The 20,515-nt window shown below is 22.5% G+C and overlaps 5 protein-coding genes across 5 annotated transcripts; 4 read left to right on the plus strand and 1 right to left on the minus strand.

Moving 5' to 3' along the window:
- Window positions 1-873: 873 nt before the first annotated feature.
- Window positions 874-2,660, plus strand: DICPUDRAFT_82600 (uncharacterized protein; the record flags this gene model as incomplete). Its single annotated transcript, XM_003291902.1, has 4 exons — window positions 874-1,201; window positions 1,282-1,339; window positions 1,399-1,588; window positions 2,583-2,660. 4 exons carry the CDS (start codon window positions 874-876, stop codon window positions 2,658-2,660), a joined length of 654 nt encoding a protein of 217 aa, XP_003291950.1.
- Window positions 2,661-3,155: 495 nt separating this feature from the next.
- DICPUDRAFT_156617 (uncharacterized protein) lies at window positions 3,156-7,172 on the plus strand (the record flags this gene model as incomplete). Its single annotated transcript, XM_003291903.1, has 3 exons — window positions 3,156-3,178; window positions 4,590-4,625; window positions 7,016-7,172. The coding sequence occupies 3 exons, from the start codon at window positions 3,156-3,158 to the stop codon at window positions 7,170-7,172; spliced, it is 216 nt and encodes a 71-aa protein (XP_003291951.1).
- A 1,080-nt stretch (window positions 7,173-8,252) lies between these two features.
- DICPUDRAFT_156621 (uncharacterized protein) lies at window positions 8,253-12,246 on the plus strand (the record flags this gene model as incomplete). Its single annotated transcript, XM_003291904.1, has 6 exons — window positions 8,253-8,260; window positions 8,762-8,865; window positions 8,905-9,911; window positions 10,028-10,088; window positions 10,132-11,309; window positions 12,163-12,246. The coding sequence occupies 6 exons, from the start codon at window positions 8,253-8,255 to the stop codon at window positions 12,244-12,246; spliced, it is 2,442 nt and encodes an 813-aa protein (XP_003291952.1).
- Window positions 12,247-18,237: 5,991 nt separating this feature from the next.
- Window positions 18,238-18,483, minus strand: DICPUDRAFT_156627 (uncharacterized protein; the record flags this gene model as incomplete). Its single annotated transcript, XM_003291909.1, has 1 exon — window positions 18,238-18,483. One exon carries the CDS (start codon window positions 18,481-18,483, stop codon window positions 18,238-18,240), a length of 246 nt encoding a protein of 81 aa, XP_003291957.1.
- Window positions 18,484-18,548: 65 nt separating this feature from the next.
- DICPUDRAFT_156628 (uncharacterized protein) lies at window positions 18,549-19,696 on the plus strand (the record flags this gene model as incomplete). Its single annotated transcript, XM_003291905.1, has 2 exons — window positions 18,549-18,670; window positions 19,603-19,696. Coding segments are annotated over 2 exons (216 nt in total), but the record flags the coding sequence as incomplete, so codon positions are not given.
- Window positions 19,697-20,515: the final 819 nt, after the last annotated feature.

Genomic DNA, 20,515 nt, shown 5'->3' on the forward strand with positions numbered 1-20,515 from the left:
TTTTTTAATATATAGTTTTTAATTGAAATGAAAATTAAATTTTTTTTTTTTTTTTTTATATTTTAAATTTGTGAAAGATAATTCACCCAAAGAAATAACTTATAACAAGTTGATTTTATAAAAATTTTTATAAATAAATAAATTATAATTTATATATATATATATATATTAATAAACAAATAATAAACAAATTAAACATCAATGCATTATTAGTATCATAAAAACCTGTAAATTTAAAAGCTACTTTTTTTATTACAATTTAAATTTATTTAAAATAATATATATATTTTAAATTTAATTTTTTTTATTAAAATTAATCATTAAATAAATAATCTAATATTATTTTTTTAAATTTAGTTGTATAAATTATAGAAATAATCAATTTAATTAATTTTTTTATTATTTTTTTTAAAAATCATTTTTTGCAATGAAAATGTTAGTTTAATTTTCTGGGTATCATTTTAAAGAGAATTAAATAGAAAATTTAAATCAAATAAAAAAAATGATCAATCTATAATATAAAAAAAAGATATAAAATAAATTATTACTTTACAATTATTTTTTTTATTTTCCTTATATTATTATAAAAAAAATTATATTTTTCAAAACAGTTCTATCTTTTTAATAAATAAATTTTTTTTGAATTTATTTTTTATTTTTTGTTATTTTAATTTTTATTTTTTTTATTGTATTAAAGAATTGATTTTTATTTTTTTTCAATATTATTTTATTCATATACAAATAATAATATAGCTTTATTTTTACATTTTACAACACAATAATAATTTTTCCATATAAATTTAATTTCATAACAATAATAAAAATATAAAATATATTTATTTGAAACATTCATTATTATATATTAATATAAATATGGATTTTTCAAATAATAACCTTTTTATTTATACTTTAGAAGTATTATTAATTGTTTTCTTTATTGTATTATTAGTAAAATACAATATAATAAAAAAAAATTTAAAACAACTAAATAGCAATAATAATAATAATAAAAATAATAATAATAATAATAAAATTAATAATAATAAAAAGAATAATAATCATTATCTACTAATAGTATTAGTAGAATATTTATTTTTAATAGTTAAATTTTTAATAGTTTTTATTTTATTTTATTCTGTATATTTTACATTTAATATAGTATTAAATGATGTAAATATTATATATAATCATCTCTCTTCAGGTATTTATAATTTATAATTTTATAAATCAAAACATTTCTTTAAACTAATTCCAATTTTATTTTTAATTAAATTCAAAAAGAAGAGAAATGTAAAGCATGGGAGCTCTGTATGGATAGAGATCCTCCAAAATCACTAAAGTAAGTGTTTAAATCATTTTATATGTACATTTTTTGATTACTAATTCTTTTAAATATAGATTTAAAATTTTAGCAGAAGTTTTGGAAAGCTCCATTTCAAGTTTGTCATATAAAGCTATGGCATTTTTATTTTTTATTATTTGGATGATGGTTTGGATTCCTTCCAAAATTTTTGATAACTTTAGAAGTTATTTAAATTCAAATCTTCACCACCAAATTGAACCACAACCTAAGGCAATCTTTGTCAATGTAATTATTAAAAAAGCAACAATTAAGATTTACAAAAACTAACCTATTTATATTATTAACTTTAGAATTTATTTATTATGAAAAAAGATTTTAAAAAACTTAGTCTTCTAGAATAATTCTATATCATAATAAATAAATAATAAATATTTTAAATTACCTTAGGACAACTAGATTAAATTATGATACAAAATAAACAAGACATTGGTAAAATAAAAAAAAAAAAAAAAAAAAAAAAAATAATATAATAGTTAATTATAAGATCATTAATTTAGTAATGATAATAATCAACCAAAGTAGTTAAATAATAAATAGCATCCTCACCGGTATTCATCTTGGTCCTCATAATCAGAAGCATTCATCAGCAGTATTCGTCTTGGTCCTCGGCATTATCATCATCATCAGCATCCTCACCGGCATTCGTCTTGGTTATCAGCATCATCATCATCATCATGAGCATCCTCACCGGCATTCATCTTGTTCCTAAGCCTTATCACCATCAGCATTCATCTTGGTCCTCATCATCAGCAGCATCATTCAGCAGCATTCATCAGCAGCATTCGTCTTGGTCCTCAGCATTATCATCAGCATTCATTTTGGTCCTCATCATCACCATCACCATCATCAGCATTGATTACCATCAGCATTCCTCATCATCAGCATCGCTTTCATAAGCAACAGCATCATCAACCCTAAAGCTTTAGAAAAGAACTTTTAGTAAATCAATAATAATTAATAATTTTATAAAAAAAAAAAAAAAAAAAAAAAAATAATAATAATAGAATCAAACACTCACATATTTCAATCTATTTGATGGAAGAAATACATTTTCCCTGGCCAGGCAAATATATTGGAACATCAAATGATTTTAATATCGAAAATATTTTCAGTATAAGGATACTAAAACATCATTAAATTTTTAAATAAAATATAATAAAATTTTATTTTTATAAATAATATGTTTATTTTTTACCATTTTCCCTTTTATTAAATATAGATCTTCATGATAATTACAATTGATAAAATTGTATTGAATAAACTTTGTGATGATTCGCTAAATTGTGTTTTTGAATAAATTTGTTTAAATAAATGTTTCAAATAATGTTTCAGTAGAGTTATTTATAACAGTACCCTCAAATAAATATGTAAACCCCCAACTTTATTAAGATGGAAATGATAATTATTGAATTAATAAGTAATATTTAATAGTAATCATATCGATCTGTAACTCTGTTAAGTTGCTCCTTTAAATATTTGTGTATATCTCAGTAGGGGAATAATACCTGATTTTATTGTTTTCTTATTTCATATTCATTATAAGCTGTCTTTGGGTGTTGTCTGTAATTCTTTCAAAAATATAACCCCCCCAATTTTTAAATATCAACACATTATCACACCCATTTTTAAAATAAATATTTATTTTTAAAAATCTAATAATTTTTTAAAAAAAAATTTTTTATTTTTTTTTTTATTTTTTTTTAATTGTTTTATTTTATTTTTTTTAAAAAACAACAAAAAAACAAACACATAAATAATTTTAATAATGTAAACTATAGCACATACAATAAATATGTTTAAACCTTTCGAGAATAAGTAAGTAAACCAATACATGAATAAAACAACAATAACAGCAACAACAAACCCACATACATATAGAAAATGGCATCTTTGAAGAAATAGAAACAGAACTACTAACATAAATTAAATAAACTTCTATTAATATTCAAAAGATAGATTTACCAATTAAAACCATTCAATACCCTTACAAGATCTGCTGTCGTGGATATCATGAATGAAAGGATTTTAATCAATTATATAAATATCTGGCCTAATAAATCCAACCACGAAATATTACTTCTATATTATAATAATCTCAAAACCAATATCAATAACTATCATAAAAAGTCACAAAGTCGCAGAAACTCAAATTCTTTCAAAGTCTTTCAATCTCGAGTAAAATTCAAATCATGCAAAATATATAATAAATCAAGCCTACCCGAAATCTTTTCAGTATTAAAATAAATTTAATAATCGAGCACAATATTTAAATATATAAATGATACAGGTTGAACAACTTAGAAGGATAATTAGGTATTTTCAAAAATGGATAATGAAATATCAATAAAGAAAACATTCAATCAAAAACAACATTCAACTCTCGAAGGATGTTATTTTTTAATAAATAAATAAATTAAAAAAAATAAATTTTAAAAAAAAATAAAAAAATTAAAAGTGTATATTTATTTTATTTATTTTTTATAATTCCCATTTAATGAAAGAATAATAGGTCTGATTGAATACAACTAATATTGATTAATAACAATTATAATGGTTAGTAATTACGTTTATATCTTTTTTATTTCCTCTACGCATGGTTGGTTATTATTATTTTATTATAATTTACTTACTTTTGATTCCATTAAAGTATTGTGGTTTTGAGTGAATTAAATGATTGTGATGTTTTGAAGAAAAGGTGAATATAGTTTACATTGATGGATACCTCGAAGATTGTGGTGGACAAAAACCCAAATTTTTGGTTAGATTACAAATTGAGACTTAAAAATAATGATTAGAACTAAACTAAATAAATGTCAAAATTAAATATTAGTGATTTTATATTTATATATAATTATAATTATTCTGGTTTATCATAATGGTTACCTTTCTAATATTTAGAATTTCTTTGTTCATTTCCTGAGCATTTTTTGAAGAGTTGAACTAAATGTTGCAATATTTGTTACTAAAAGTTGATAATGATGTGAATTACTTTTTGAAACTTTTTGAATAATGTGGTTAACTATTTCAATAACATCGATTTTAAAAAATGAAACATTGAATGAAACAATTTAATTAATAACTTCATCGCATCTTATTTTATAAATAGAAAATAAATGAAACGATTTAATTATTAATTTCATCGCTATCTATTTCATGATTAATCGAGAACCATATAGTCAACAGATTCTTCTGACTCGGATCTCAAACGAGAAATTTATATAATAAGTTTTCATCTGAAAGATCCTCATCATCATCGGAATAGGTATGTTCATCGGAATCATCGTCGGAATTTGATTCATTATCGGAATAATCATTGGAATATTATCTAAATTTTTTAGCCAATAAATATAATTGAATATCATATATTGATCTTGCAACACAACCCTCTATGTTAGACACTCACATATTAATTATATAATAATTAATATATAATATATATATATAATTGGGTTTTTATAGCCTATAAAGCTTTTCCCATAAAAAGTAATACGATGGCTTCTTGCAACGTGTTTCATAAAAATTTCTTTTAACCGAAATTTTTATTTTAATTTTTTTTAATTTTTTTAATATTTTTTCAAAAATAATTCGCCAAAAATAAAAGGCATAAAAATTCATAAATAAAGATCATTATATCAATATTATTAATATTATCAATATTATCAATAAAGATAGTTTTAACCCAAAAAGTCTCATTATAAGGTATTTTATTATTTATTATTTGTTTGTTTGTTTTGGTTGTTTATATGTTTTCCAGATAGAAGATCACCCACTCTTTTACACTCTATCTGCAATTAAAAAATGAAAAAAATTAATATAAGTTTTATTTATTATGTATAAATATAAATGTATGAATAACTTACTTGAATAAAGCTCTATTTATAAATGACAGTCTATTGTATTGAAAATTTTAAATTTTAAATAGTTTGTTCAAATTTGGAAATAATGTAATCTAATTTAGAATTTGGGTTTGTTTTTTTGAGACATCATAAACACCATTTGATTGAATTGAGGAACTTCTAACGATACATTTCTTCTTGCAATTTTCTATATTCCTTTAGAAATTCTTCAGTGGCCTTTTCTTCTTCACTCAATGGAGATGGTTGAAGACTTAAACTTCCCAATGAATTGACCAAATCCTCTAATTGGTCAGAATCATTGTGTTGGTAGTCCTCTTTTTTCCAACTCTCTTCTTTGTTGATATATTTGTTGAATTTGTTTATTTTGATTTTACCATAACAAAATGCAAAATAAAAACCAATGGAACCAAAAAAAAATAAAAAAATATATGTATATATAAAATAATCCATTTTATTATACAAAAATAAATAATTATTTATAATTAAAAAAATACTAGTAATTATTTACAAAAAAAAAAAATTATTATTTAGAAATAAAAAAAAATATTAAAAAAAAAAAAATTTTATATTTAAAAAAAAAAATAAAAAATAATAAAAACAAAAAAAAAATAAAAAAAAAAATATTAAACAAAAAAACAATAGTTTTATAATAATTTATTACACATGAACTTCATTCAATAGTTAATTCAACCTTATTTTTTTTTAAATATTAGATTGATAATTTTTAAAAAAAAAAAAATATCAATATTCATAAAATTGCAGTATTTGATAAAAAATTTTAAAGCTCGCTTACTGTTATTTGTTTTATTATTATATGAATAAATAAATAAATAGTTTAAAATAATAATTATAATTAATATCTATGCCATTCACCTGTCAGTTTTTTAAAGAGGTCCACCTTCAATAATATATGATTTGATAAAGCCTGGGTATATATCCATATATTAAAGAGAAATGGTTTAAAAAACGGAGGATTACCACGATGCCAAACACTATGTGAATGTCACACCCCTGCTCCCTTAAGGGCCATTAATAAGGTTACTTTGACATAAATAAATAATTAATTATTATTTTATTTACTATTTCATTTATTTGTTATAATATTTATTTATTGATTTTTTTTTATTTTACTTTATTTTATTTTATTTTATTTTATTTTATACAAAAAAAATTTATTAAAACTATTTTTAAGAATATTAAAAATATAAATTTAAAAATGTGTTGTAAAATTATGGGGCATCTTTTTATAAGATTTTTTAAAACACACATTACTGCCATATTTATATTTAAAATTCAAATAATTTTTTTTAAATTTTTCCCAATTTTTTTATTTTATTTTTATTTTTAATTTTTCAACACACAACAAACACACCCACACAAATAATTTTAATAATGTAAAATATATTACACCAAAAATAATAATTTTAAAATAACCGAAATATGTTTAAACCTTTTTAGAACAATTTAGAAATCAATACATTATTTTAAAAAAAAAAAAACAACAATAATAATAACAACAATCAAATATATATTTAAATATCGAATTAAATAAATTTAATAATAGAGCACAATATTTAAATACTCCAATTTTAGTCATCTATATTTAAAAAAAAATAGTATTAATTCAGTAAATCAATAATCAGCCTCAGTTATTAGAAGCTTTTAAGAAAGCTAATATTAAAACATATTATAATAATTAATAGTTAAAAATCAATTTAGTGCCAAATGTAGCAAACCAAAGGCAGTCCTTATAAAGAAATAACAGTCACACGGTGCTACAGGTGACATGAACAAGTGGATCAACCAGCATATCAACAGGTATAATAGCAGGTAACTCTTCAGACTGGAAAGACTCTTCAGACGCATCAGAGGACTCTTCAAGAGGCACATCAGATAGCAGATCATCATCAGCTATCAGTTCATCAGATAGCGGTTTATCAGATAGTTCATAACCATTAAAAAATATTTTCACCATCTCCCAAACTTCAAATTCCTAATCTTCTTCAAACTATAAAAATAATATTAATGTCTCTGTCTTATAAGCATACCAAGAAATACAATGCAAGTGATCATATAATAACACAATAACTACAACAGCAAAAATAACAACCAGAAGCAATAGCATCCAGACCAAGACAATACTCATATAAACGTATTGCACTAAGACTACCTGAAAAAAAATTGTATGTTGTATTTATTTTGACGAAATTGACCCTAATATAATTTGAAAATGTGGATGCATCCTCGAATGATAATATATCTCAATAAATACTTTTAGAGAATAGAAAATTTATGGATTATGGAAAAAGATTTAGATACCAAATTAATAGAAAGTCAAAGAAATAGCAGTGTTTATTGTAGAACTAAAATGATGATGCAGGCTGAACAACTTAGAAAGTTACAAGATGAACAACTTTGAAAATTAGAGATTTCTGAATCAAAAGGTTCATTTAGAAACAGTTAGAAATGAAAATACTCAATTACTGTAAAACTGAAAATTGAAAATATCGAAGAGGAGATAAGACAATGAATGGAAGAAAAGTTAAATCTTTTAAAAGAACAAACAAATCATCAACTTTTAAAATTTAGTACGCTCAAAGAATCACTCTTAAGAGATCTCAAAAATAGATAGGTTATTTTAGAATTACTCGAATTAATTTAAGGTAATATATATAAATATAATTTTTTTTTAGAGTAAATTTAGCAGCATCTTTTTCGACGATGACCAATATCAATATCAATATTAATAATGTTACTGTTACCACTACATGGATTATAACATGGATTGAAACCACATGAACTGCCACTTTCAATCCATGTTATAATCCAAAATCTCCTTAATTTTTTTATTTAAAAAAACACATATTTATAATTTTTAAATATATTATAAATTACTTTATAATTATTTTTTTTATTAAAACTAATAATTAAATAAAAATTCTAATATAATTTCTTAAATTTAGTTGTAAAAATCATACAAATAATCAATTTGATTAATTTTTTTTTTTTTTTTTAAAAATCATTTTTTTAAAATGAAAAAGTTAGTTTAATGTTTTGGGTATCATTTAAAAGAGAATTAAATAAAAAATCGAAATCAAATAAAAAAAATGATCAATCTATAATATAAAAAAAGATATAAACTAAATTATTGCTTTACAATTATTTTTTTAATTATTTTCTTTATTTTATAAAAAAAATTAAACAATTCTTTCTTTTTAATAAATAAATTTTTATTATTTTAATTTTTTTTTTTTTTTTTTGAATTAAAGAAAACATTTTTTTTTTTTTTCTTTATTATTTTATTCACACAAATAATAGCTTTATTTTTACAATTTTTCAACACAATAATATTTTTTTTTTTTATAATTTTAATTAAATAATATTCACACATTTTTCAATATTTTATTTTTTCAACTTTTTCTTTCTTTATTATTTTATATATTTATATATTTTATATATATTTATATAAAATCAACCTAAATATGATAGTAAATAAAATTTTATTTCTATCATTTTTAGTTATATTATTTTTTTTATCAAGATTTACCCCAGTAACACCCCAATTAAATCTAAGTTCTTCACTTTGCATTCCAGGTACTAAAATAAACTATAAATTATTAACTAAAAATAGAACTTTTTTAAAAAGTAAATATTGGATAATATTAACCTTAATTTTTTTTATAGATACTCCAAACTCAACTCCAACTTATATTTGGAATCCAAAAGTTGGAAATACATCCATTGTTGATGTCAATTCTAAAGGTGTTATTGGTAATAATAATTGTGCTGGATCTGTTGTCATTGTTCAAGAACCAGACCAAATTGTTTTTTCATCATCTCAAGTAGAGGTCGAAGTTGGTAAAAAATTAGTACTCTCAACTAAATTATTATCAAAGCATTTACCAAAAGGAGTTCATTTCGAATCTTGCTCAATTAATAATTTAGAATGGAAAGTTAAAGATGATTCCATTTTCAAAATTTTACCACATGAAAAGGTCGACCAACAAAAGATATCAAGTGACATATGTTCATCTCGTGAATTTTTGGCTCTAAAAGAAGGCTCAACTGTTATTTCAGTTCAATACAATGGAATGAGAGAAGAAATTCGTATTTTTGCTTCTCCACCAGCTGATCAAATGGAAGTTTTATTAAGTTTAGATTCATCTGCCGAGGTTTCTTTCTGTGGTGGTAAAGAGACATGGCATTTAGAACCAAAGATTTATTCCAAAACTATCTCATCAGATAATAAAGAACAAAACTCACTCTCAATCACTCCAGGTGATAATAATTCATTCAAAGTCACTTGTCAAAAACAATCAAATGATCCACAAAATGTTATTGTGACTATTAGAAACAAAAAGAGTATTAGCAGCCCATTACCAGAAGCCCATTCAATTAAAATTCCATTCTTTTGCCGTCAACCATCATATGTTCATATTCAATTTATAAAATTACCAAATGAAGAAGAAGGTAAACAAATTATTCAATCATCGAATCCAATACATCAAGATTCTATTTTATCATTGAAAAAACAAAAATCAGGTGAAATCAGTCGTTTAAATATTCATAATAATAGTGATTTACCATTTATTGCTATGAATTCTATTGCTAAATATGTAAAAGGTAGTACCAATTATCCAATTATATTTGCAGGTTCCATCTTTATTGCCGCCTTTGCTATTGGTCTTTATGTATATAAAATCAACCCAAATATGATAGTAAATAAAATTTTATTTCTATCATTTTTAGTTATATTTTTATTTTTTTTATCAAGATTTACCCCAGAAACACCCCAATTAAATCCAAGTTCTTCACTTTGCATTCCAGGTACTATAAATTATTAACTAAAAATAGAACTTTTTTAAAAAGTAAATATTGGATAATAAATATTAACCTTAATTTTTTTTATAGATACTCCAAACTCAACTTATATTTGGTCATCAAGTAATCCAAAAGTTGGAAATACATCCATTGTTGATGTCAATTCTAAGGGTGTTATTGCTAATAATAATTTTGCTAGATCTGTTGTCAATGTTCAAGAACCAGACCAAATTGTTTTTTCATCATCTCAAGTAGAGGTCGAAGTTGGTAAAAAATTAGTACTCTCAACTAAATTATTATCAAAGCATTTACCAAAAGGAGTTCATTTCGAATCTTGCTCAATTAATAATTTAGAATGGAAAGTTAAAGATGATTCCATTTTCAAAATTTTACCACATGAAAAGGTCGACCAACAAAAGATATCAAGTGACATATGTTCATCTCGTGAATTTTTGGCTCTAAAAGAAGGCTCAACTGTTATTTCAGTTCAATACAATGGAATGAGAGAAGAAATTCGTATTTTTGCTTCTCCACCAGCTGATCAAATAGAGTTTTTATTAAGTTTAGGTTCATCGGCCGAGGTTTCTTTCTGTGGTGGTAAAGAGACATGGCTTTTACAACCAAAGATTTATTCCAAATTTATTTCATCAGATAATAAAGAACAAAACTCACTCTCAATCACTCCAGGTGATAATAATTCATTCAAAGTCACTTGTCAAAAACAATCAAATGATCCACAAAATGTTATTGTGACTATTAGAAACAAAAAGAGTATTAGCAGCCCATTACCAGAAGCCCATTCAATTAAAATTCCATTCTTTTGCCGTCAACCATCATATGTTCATATTCAATTTATAAAATTACCAACTGAAGAAGAAGGTAAACAAAAATCACGTGAAATCAGTCGTTTAAATATTCATAGTAATAGTTATTTACCATTTATTGCTATGAATTCTATTGCTAAATATGAAAAAGGTAGTACCAATTATCCAATTATAGTTGCAGATTCCATCTTTATTGCCGCCTTTGCTATTGGTCTTTATGTATATAAAAAACATATGTTTATTTTTATATCAAATTTATCACAAATATCAACCTCTTTATTAGAATCATTCCGATCTCTATTTCCATACTCTTTAGTATCACCAAATAGTTCACTATTTAATTATATATCAAATCCAAATTTATCACAAATATCATCCTCTTTATTAAAATCATTCCGATTTCTATTTCCATACTCTTCTTTAGTATCACCAAATAGTTCACTAGTTAGTATTTATCAACAAAAAAATTTAAAAAAAAAAAAAAATTTAAAAAACCAAAAGAAAAATAAAATAAAGAATAAAAATCACTCTTATTGTGTTTGATTATAATAAAGAAAAATAAAATATTTCATAAAAAAAAAAAAAAATATTATATATTTGCATATTTTTAATTTTATAATTAAACATAGAACTATTTTATTTATTTAATTTTTTGATTGCAGCACTTTGTTGTTTTATTAATAATTTTTAGTAAATATCAACTCATTACGATTTTTATTTTTTTATAATAATTTATTTTTAAAACTCCAATAATTTTTTTATAATTTTTTTTTTTTAATTTTTTTTTTTAATTATTTTTTTTTAATTTTTTTCAATACACAACAAACAAACACATAAATAATTTTAATAATGTAAATTATACCACATCTAATCAATTATAATAATAATTATAACATTACCGAAATATGTTTAAAACCTTTCGAGAACAAGTAAGTAAATTAATACATTATTTTAAAACAACAACAACAACAAACCCACATACATATAGAAAATGGCATCGTTGAAGAAATATAGAAAATAGAAACAGAATTACTAACATAAATTAAAATAACTTTCAAAAGACAGATTTACCAATTAAAACTATTCAGTTTTATAATACCATTCAATACCCTTACAGGATCTGCTGTCGTCGATATTATGAATGAAAGGATTTTAATCAATTATATAAAGATTTGGTCTAATAAATCCAATCACGAAATATTGCTTCTATATAATAATAATCTCAAAACTAATATCAAATGCTATCACCAAGTCGCAGAAACTCAAATTCTTTCAATCTCGAGTAAATCAAATAAAGCAAAATTCAAATCAATTACAAGTTCATGTAATAATTCAAAAAGTGTTAATGGATGTACCTTTCAGCTCTTATTATAGACACTAGTGCACCGTTATCATGTATGAAAAAAACATTGGCAAAATAAAAGATTAAACTTAGATCCAACTAATCACTAATGAAGATATTCAATCTTACCAACCATTTATAAGAATCTCAATACATTTCCCTCGGCCCAAGCAACAATGACAGAACACAAATAGTTTAGACAAGGAAAAGGGTAAACTTCAGCTTTCGTAAATATTGTGAAACAGTCCAATGGTTTTAGCTTATCAAATATATTTAAAATATGACCCCAAAAAAATCAATATTCAGTCCTCAGTTATTAGAAGCCCTAAAGAAAGTTAATATTAAAACATTTTATAATAATTAAAAATCAATATAGTGCCAAACCAAAGGCAGTCCTCATCAAGCAATAGCAGTGACACCCAAACATCACCAAATTCGACATTTTATCATACAATTAATAAAACGCCTCACATTTTTCAGGACAATAATTATTTAGTTCATTTATCTTTTTATAACCATTAAAAACTATTAACAAAGTTTAAATGAAAAATTTTGGTACCAAATTAAATTTTCAACACCGGTTCATCTCCAAATAAATGGTCATTTTCTGTATTAAACACAACTAAATCACTCCATTTTTCGCAAACCAGGGTTATGAACCAACTTCTCTATAAACTGCTAACTCACCGCCATTCACAAATCATTTAAGAATTGAATAAACGATATAAGCTGCTTTCAGAGACAAACTACAAACAAAATGAACATACCAAGAAATACAAAGTAGGTGATCAAATAATAATATACATTCGAATATCATCAAAAAGACAACTATCAAGAACCAGTTCAAGGTTTCATATATCATCATAATAAATTATCCGGGTTTACCATTTTATTTTTGAATGAATCATTTAGCATTTAATAAAAAGGAAAATTAGGTAAAAATAAAATAGATTGTTTATAAAAAATAAAATTTATATTTATTGTAAAAAATAAACGATAACGATAATTTTTAATCACAACTATTATTAGTTAAATAAAAATTTCAAAATTTTAATAACAATTCTTTTTTTATTAATTATAATCCTGTTTTTTAACTTTTTTGATTTTCCTATTTTTTATCTTTTTCAAATTATATTCAAAAAATGGTTTTTTGAATAAAGTCTTCTGTGTGATAATAAAAAAGAAAAACGATGATGTTCTTCGAACTCTAGTTAAATTGGGCATCACATTTTATGGTTGTTTTTCCTATATTATTTATGGTTATATCTCCACCTCTAAAATCATAAATAAATTTTCCATTATTTTGAAAAACAAAGTCAACTGGTGGAACACGTTCACATGCAAACCAAACCTTTCCTTCACCACCACCTTCAACTGTAAAATTGATAATTGTTTCTCTTTTTGAAGTTTTCTAAAATTATATTAGTTTATTAAAAAATAAAAATTTTCAAAAATATAGATAATAATACCTACAATATTTTTTTCTGATTCGTTTGGTTCTGATTAAAAAGAAAAAAAATAAGAAAAATATATTAGAAAAATTTCTGTAAAAATTATAATAAAAAACAAGAATAGCATACTTATAGTCCAAGATCCATTCACTTTTCATTTTAAAAGAATAATAATAATAAAATTAGTTTTTTTTTTTTTTTTTTTTTTTTTATATACAATTTTTATAAATACTTTTTTTTTTTTGCTATATTAATATATTTGAATGAATAAATTAATTTTCAGTAGCCAGTATTTATATTAAAAAAAACAATTTTTTTTTTTATTAAATTTATTTTTTTTTTATTAAATTTATTTTTAACTTAAAAAAACACTCCGGAGGGGTTAACCCCTTTTTTTTTTTTATTAATTTTTATCTTCTTTTTTTTTACTTGTCAGTTAAAGGAAAAAATTTAAAACTACCCAAACACTTCACTTACCTAATTTTTTTTTTATGAGATAGATTCAACATAAAATTTTATCTTCTTTTATTTGTATTTAAAATTAAATTACTATTGGTTATTTCCACAATTTTTTTATAGATTTAAATTTTTTGAACTTTTACTTATCATTTTTTATAAACTGTTTACAAACTTTCTGTTGATCTTTTTTTGGAACTTGGTGGATAAATAAAAATATTATTTATAATTTTTTTTTTTAAAATATAATATTATCATTTTAGGTGTGAATATGTTGTTATATAGCACCATAATATTACTACTTATGGTCCTGTGAAGGTTTTTGAGAGGAAAATAAAAAAAAATTATTTAATAAATTTTTATAACTAAATAGAAGAAATTTATGCATCACTTTTTTTTAAATATAAGAAATTTTTTTTTATCAAGACACCCCCCTTGCCTTAACACCCCTTAAAAAAAAAGAATAAAGGCATATAATAATAACAAAAAATGGTTAAAAAAAATAGAAAAAAAATAAAAAAGTTGGAAAAGAAACAAATTATGATGTGCATATTCAAACTGTTATGTTGAATAATTTTTTTTAAAAAAAGTTTAAAAAGAGATAATATTTTTTTGAAATAAATTATTTATAAAAAATTTAAAATTTTAAATTTATATTTATTTAAAAATTTTATAATGTTTCGGTATCCTAATACTGAAAATATTTTCGATTGTTCTGATATTATAACCATTTTGGAGTAATAATTTTGCAATTGGATAGTAACCCATAATTGATGAGTGATGAAGTGGAATACGGTTATTAATAATTGAGTATTTTCATTTCTAACTGTTTCTAAATGAACCTTTTGAGTCAGAAATCTCTAATTTTCTAACTTTCGAAGTTGTTCAGCCTGTATCATCATTTCAGTTGGAAGCTTATCATCGAGATTTCTCGGATCTACAACAAAAATACTGTTATTTCTTTGACTTTCTATTAATTGTTATGTTTCTAAATCTTTTTCCATTGCTAAATTCTCTTTTGCAATTCTATAACTTTCAAATTCATGTTCAATCTCTTTGATTCTATCACCATTGATTTCTTCTGAAGTATTCAATGTGATGATTGGTGAATTATTAGCACCTGCATTTGAACTACCAACATTAGATTTTGATGCTACCGCTTTTAATGGATTTATTTGTTCTGCTTTCTCTTCGCACTCATCAGTTTGCTTGGAAATCAATGCTGATGGATCAATCCATCCCCTCTATCAGTACGAGAACTCAGTGAAACTTCTGATATACCAACTGAAGTATCATGACCAGTGTTGAAAAATTGTTTACTGGATTTATCTCTTCTCCTCTTCTTTTTTAAATAATTGCTTTTCTAATGAAATGTATTTTCCTTTTAATACTTGATAATTTTCCCTAATGGAGAAACTTGAAGCAGATTGTGAACCAGATGAACGAGGGGAATCACCAAGATTTCTAACTCCTAAATATAACCTTTGGAAATTTTGATTTCATTTTCTACTTTTGATAAGAGAATTTTAAGCTGCACTTCTTTCTTGATTAATAGCCTTATTCTTAATGTTTTGATTTTTCAGGTAGTCTTAGTGCACTACGTTTATATAAGTATTGTCTTGGTCTAACTGGAATTGTTTCTGGTTTTAGTTGTTGTTGATGTTGTGGTATTATTTGAACACTTACTTTGTATTTCTTGGTCATTTGTTTGGAGATGAACTGGTGTTGAAAAATTTAATTTGGCATATTACGAGCATAAGTTGCAATCTGCATAGGTTTTAATTTTCATTTCTACAATGAATAAATAACATCTATATTTGAACAGTTCTAATACTTGCTAAGTCTGATTACAAGTTTGCATTTATAAAGTTGAAAATGGAGATGCCAGTAGAAGGATGAAGCAATACCAATTAGTTGTGGATCATTTGTATTGTCTTCTTTACAATAATATCTAGGTACTTGTGAACTAAGATGAATTAAACTTTTCTGTTAAAACATGTGTTTAAAAATGGCAAGCGAAAGCTGGAGTTACTTTAAAGAATTTGTTTATTGAAACGACGACTTCATTTATGAACCTTGAACCTCCATCAGATACTTAATTCTTTGGGGATCATATTTTAAATATTTGATAAGCTAAAATTCATTGGACTGTTTCGCTATTTGAGCAATATTTACGAAAGCTGAAGTTTACCCTTTTCCTTATCTAAACTATTTGTGTTCTATCATTGTTGCTTGGGCCAAGGCAAATGTATTGAGATTCATATAAATAGTTGATTAGATTGGTATATTCATGAGTGTTTAGTATTTAGTTGGATTTAAGTTTAATATTTTTTTTGCTAATGTTTTTTTCATACATGATAACCGTGAACTAGTGTCTATAAGAGCTGAACGGCTCATCCTTTAACACTTTTTGAATTTTTACATGAACTTATAATTGATTTGAATTTTGCTTTATCTGATTTAATCAGAGATTGAAAGAATTTGAAAGAATTTGAGTTCTGCGACTTTGCGACTTTGTGACTTTTTATGACAGTTATTGATATTAGTTTTGAGATTATTAAAATATAGAAGTAATTTCGTGGTTGGATTTATTAGACCAAATATTTATATAATTGATTAAAATCCTTTCATTCATAATATCGACGACAGCAGATCCTGTAAGGGTATTGAATGGTTTTAATTTGGTTAATCTGTCTTTTGAATATTAATAAAAGCTATTTTAATTTATGTTAGTAATTCTATTTCTATTTCTTCAACGATGCCATTTTCTATATGTATGTGGGTTTGTTGTTGTTATTGTTGTTTTATTCATGTATTGATTTACTTACTTGTTCTCGAAAGGTTTAAACATATTTTCAGTAATGTTAAAATTATTATTATTATTTATTGGATGTACTATAGTTTACATTATTAAAATTATTTATGTGTTTGTTTGTTGTGCATTGAAAAAAATAAAAAAATTAAAAAAATAAAAAAAATAAAAAAAAAAAATAAAAAAAAAAAAATAAAAAAAAATTTTTTAGATTTTTAAAAATAAATATTTATTTTAAAAATTTAAAATGGCTGTGATAACGTGTTGATATTTACTAAAAATTGGGGGTATATTTTTCAAAGAATCACAGACAACACCCAAAGACAGCTTATAATGAAAATAAAATAAGAAAACAATAAAATCAGGTATTATTCCCCTACTGAGATATATACACAAATATTTAAAAGAGCAACTTGACAAAGTTACAGATAGATATGATTACTATTAAATATGACTTATTAATTCAATAATTATCATTTCCATCTTAATAAATTGGGGGTCTACATATTTATTTGGGGGCACTGTTATAAATAACTCTACCAAACATTATTTGAAATATTTATTTAAAAACACAATTTAGAGAATCATCACCAAGTTTATTCAATACTATTTTATCAATTGTAATTATATCATGAAGAGCTATATTTAATAAAAAGGAAAATGGTAAAAAATAAACATATTATTTATAAAAATAAAATTTTATTATATTTTATTTAAAAATTTAATTATGTTTTAGTGTCCTTATTCTGAAAATATATTCGATATTAAAATCATTTGATGTTCCAATATATTTGCCTGGCCAGGGAAAATGTATTTCTTCCATAAAATAGATTGAAATATGTGAATGTTTGATTCTATTATTATTATTATTATTATTTTTATTATTATTTTTTTTTTTTTTTTTTTTTTTTTTTTATTATACAAAAGTCTACTTGAAACGCAATTGAAGGTATTGGAGGTAACTTCACCTTTGAAAAGTATTTTTTAAAACAAAATTATTCTTGTACTTGATTATTTTAACTCATTTCTTGCCATTTGGGGTTGCTTTTATTAAAAGATCAATTTCTACTTCCATAACATCGAAAACTATTTGGAATTGAACATAGGGACTACTAAAATTTTAAACCTTGGAAAACTGTAAATTTACGACCTAAGCTATTCTTTACCACTGGGATGACAACATAATAAATAACTTTTAAACAACTATAAATTTCATCAACTATAATATTTTTTCTGGGTAACTATTTTTAAAAGAATCTACAAAAAAAACATTTTTGTTGTTGTTTTTATTGTATTTGTTGTTTTTTTTGTTCAAGTTCTTGTAGATGTTGTTGTTCTACTTGGTGAAATAGTTGTTGTTGTTGTTGTCTTTGATGTTGTAGTTGTCGTTGTCTTATTTGATGTTGTTCCTGATCTAGTTGTTGTTGTTGTAGATTTTGATGTTGCTTTAGTTGTAGTCGTTGTTGTTGTTCGAGTTGTAGTTGTTGCTGATATGGAATATCTAGTCTTTGCTGTTGTTTTATTTGAAATTGATATAGTTGTAGCCTCTTTTGACATTGTTCCATAATGAATGTGTGTTGTTGGGAAGTTTGTCTGTCATATAATCTGTGTCTATCTATTATATGATCATATTCAAGTTTTTGGCTTTCTATATTTTGAATTCCCCAGTAATCGTAATCAAAGGCACAATAATGGCAATATTCCCCTTTAGTGGTAGAGCAACGGCAACCCTTGTATTTCTTGAGTAAGATTTTACCAAAATAGTAATAAAAAATGCTACTAACAACAATAAATAAAAAAATATAAAATAATAAAATAAATATTTAACATTTTTATTAAAAAATAAATTATTTAAAATAAAATAAAATAAAATAAAATGTATATAAGTGTAAAAATAAAAATAAATTATATGATTTAATGCAAAAAAAAAATATATAAGCTGGATGTAAAAAAATATGTGTGAGTGAACGATAGCTTTAATTTTTATAAATGAAAAAAAAAAAAAGAAATTTAAAAAATTTTTAAAATTACAAAAAAAAAAATAAAATAAAAAATAATCAATTGTTTAATATAATGTTTTTATTAAATTATTATAATTTATATTTTATAGCTATATAGATTTTATCTTATTTTATAGTTTTAAATTGTGAATTATAATTTAATCTATATTTTTATTGAAAATTTCATTAAATTCTCTCTTAAATGATATCCAGAATACCTAGCTAAATGTAAAAAAAAGATTTAAAAAAAAAAGATTAATTAATTCCAAATATTAATTCTATATAGTTTATTATTTTTAATATATAATTTTAATAACATTGAAAATTTATTTTTAATTTACTTTTATTTTAATTTACTTTATTTTCTTTTTCTCTTTCTTCTTTTTTGTTGTTTCTATTTTTTCTTCTTTAGTTGGTGTATCATTAAAATAAATTTAATTAGTAATCTTTTATATTTTTAAAAACAAAAATATTTATTACATATTTTATTTTAATTTTTTTTAAATAAAAACTATATAAAAAAAAAGTTTAAATTATTTTTTTTATTTTAAATTTATTCTTTAAAAATTACACCTTGCAGTTCTTTAATCACCAAATTACTCATTTTTTTCAGTTATAATAATGTTTAATACTTATTTTCTTTATTTATGGTCATTTCATTTTTTCAACTCTATAGAAAAGTTAAAGATAATTTCGTCAGTGATTCAAGTAGTGAATTAAATGTTGTAGCAGGTGATGGGAGTGAGAATAGTGCATTTTGTGGTAATGCAGTAAGGGCAATGTTAAAGTAATGGTATAACAAAATCATTATTTATTATTATCATTTTAAATAAATTTGTCCATGTAATTGAACCCAGTTCGCATCCATGGCAGTTATGCATCATTCCATTGTATTTTTAAGTTCCAAATTTTCGACTCCATACGCTTATTTCATCAGAACATAACAGAAATTGAAAAACAAAAATTAAAATTTAATATTTATTTAAATCAAGTTCTTAAATTAAAAAAACAAATAAATATACAATCAATAGATTCTTTTTTTTATTTTTATTTTTATTTTTACTTATATCATAAAATATTAATAATCGTAATCATAATCGCTTCAATATATAACAAAAATAGTAATTATAAAAAAAATTCTTTATATAATAAATTTTAATAATTAATAGTTTTTATTATAAATTAAATTAAAAAAATTAAATTATTTTAAAAAATATATACACCTCACTTTTTTCATTTTAAAGATTTTATTTACTTTTTTTTTTTAAGATATTTTAGATTTATCAGCAAATTTTATAAAATTGATAAAAATGAATAATTTTTAAAAAAAAAAAAAGAGAAAATTTTTACAAATTTTTTTAAAATTTTTTCAATTTTTTTATTTTATTTTTTTCGATCACAACAAACACATAAATAATTTTAATAATGTAAACTATAGCACATACAATCAATAATAATAATAATTTTAACATTTCTGAAATATGTTTAAAACCTTTTGAGAACAAGTAAGTAAATTAATACATTATTTTAAAACATCAACAGCAACAATAACAAACCCATATACATATAGAAAGTGGCATCGTGAAGAA

This window comes from Dictyostelium purpureum (genome assembly GCF_000190715.1).
Source record: "Dictyostelium purpureum unplaced genomic scaffold DICPUscaffold_309, whole genome shotgun sequence".
Taxonomy (NCBI): domain Eukaryota; phylum Evosea; class Eumycetozoa; order Dictyosteliales; family Dictyosteliaceae; genus Dictyostelium; species Dictyostelium purpureum.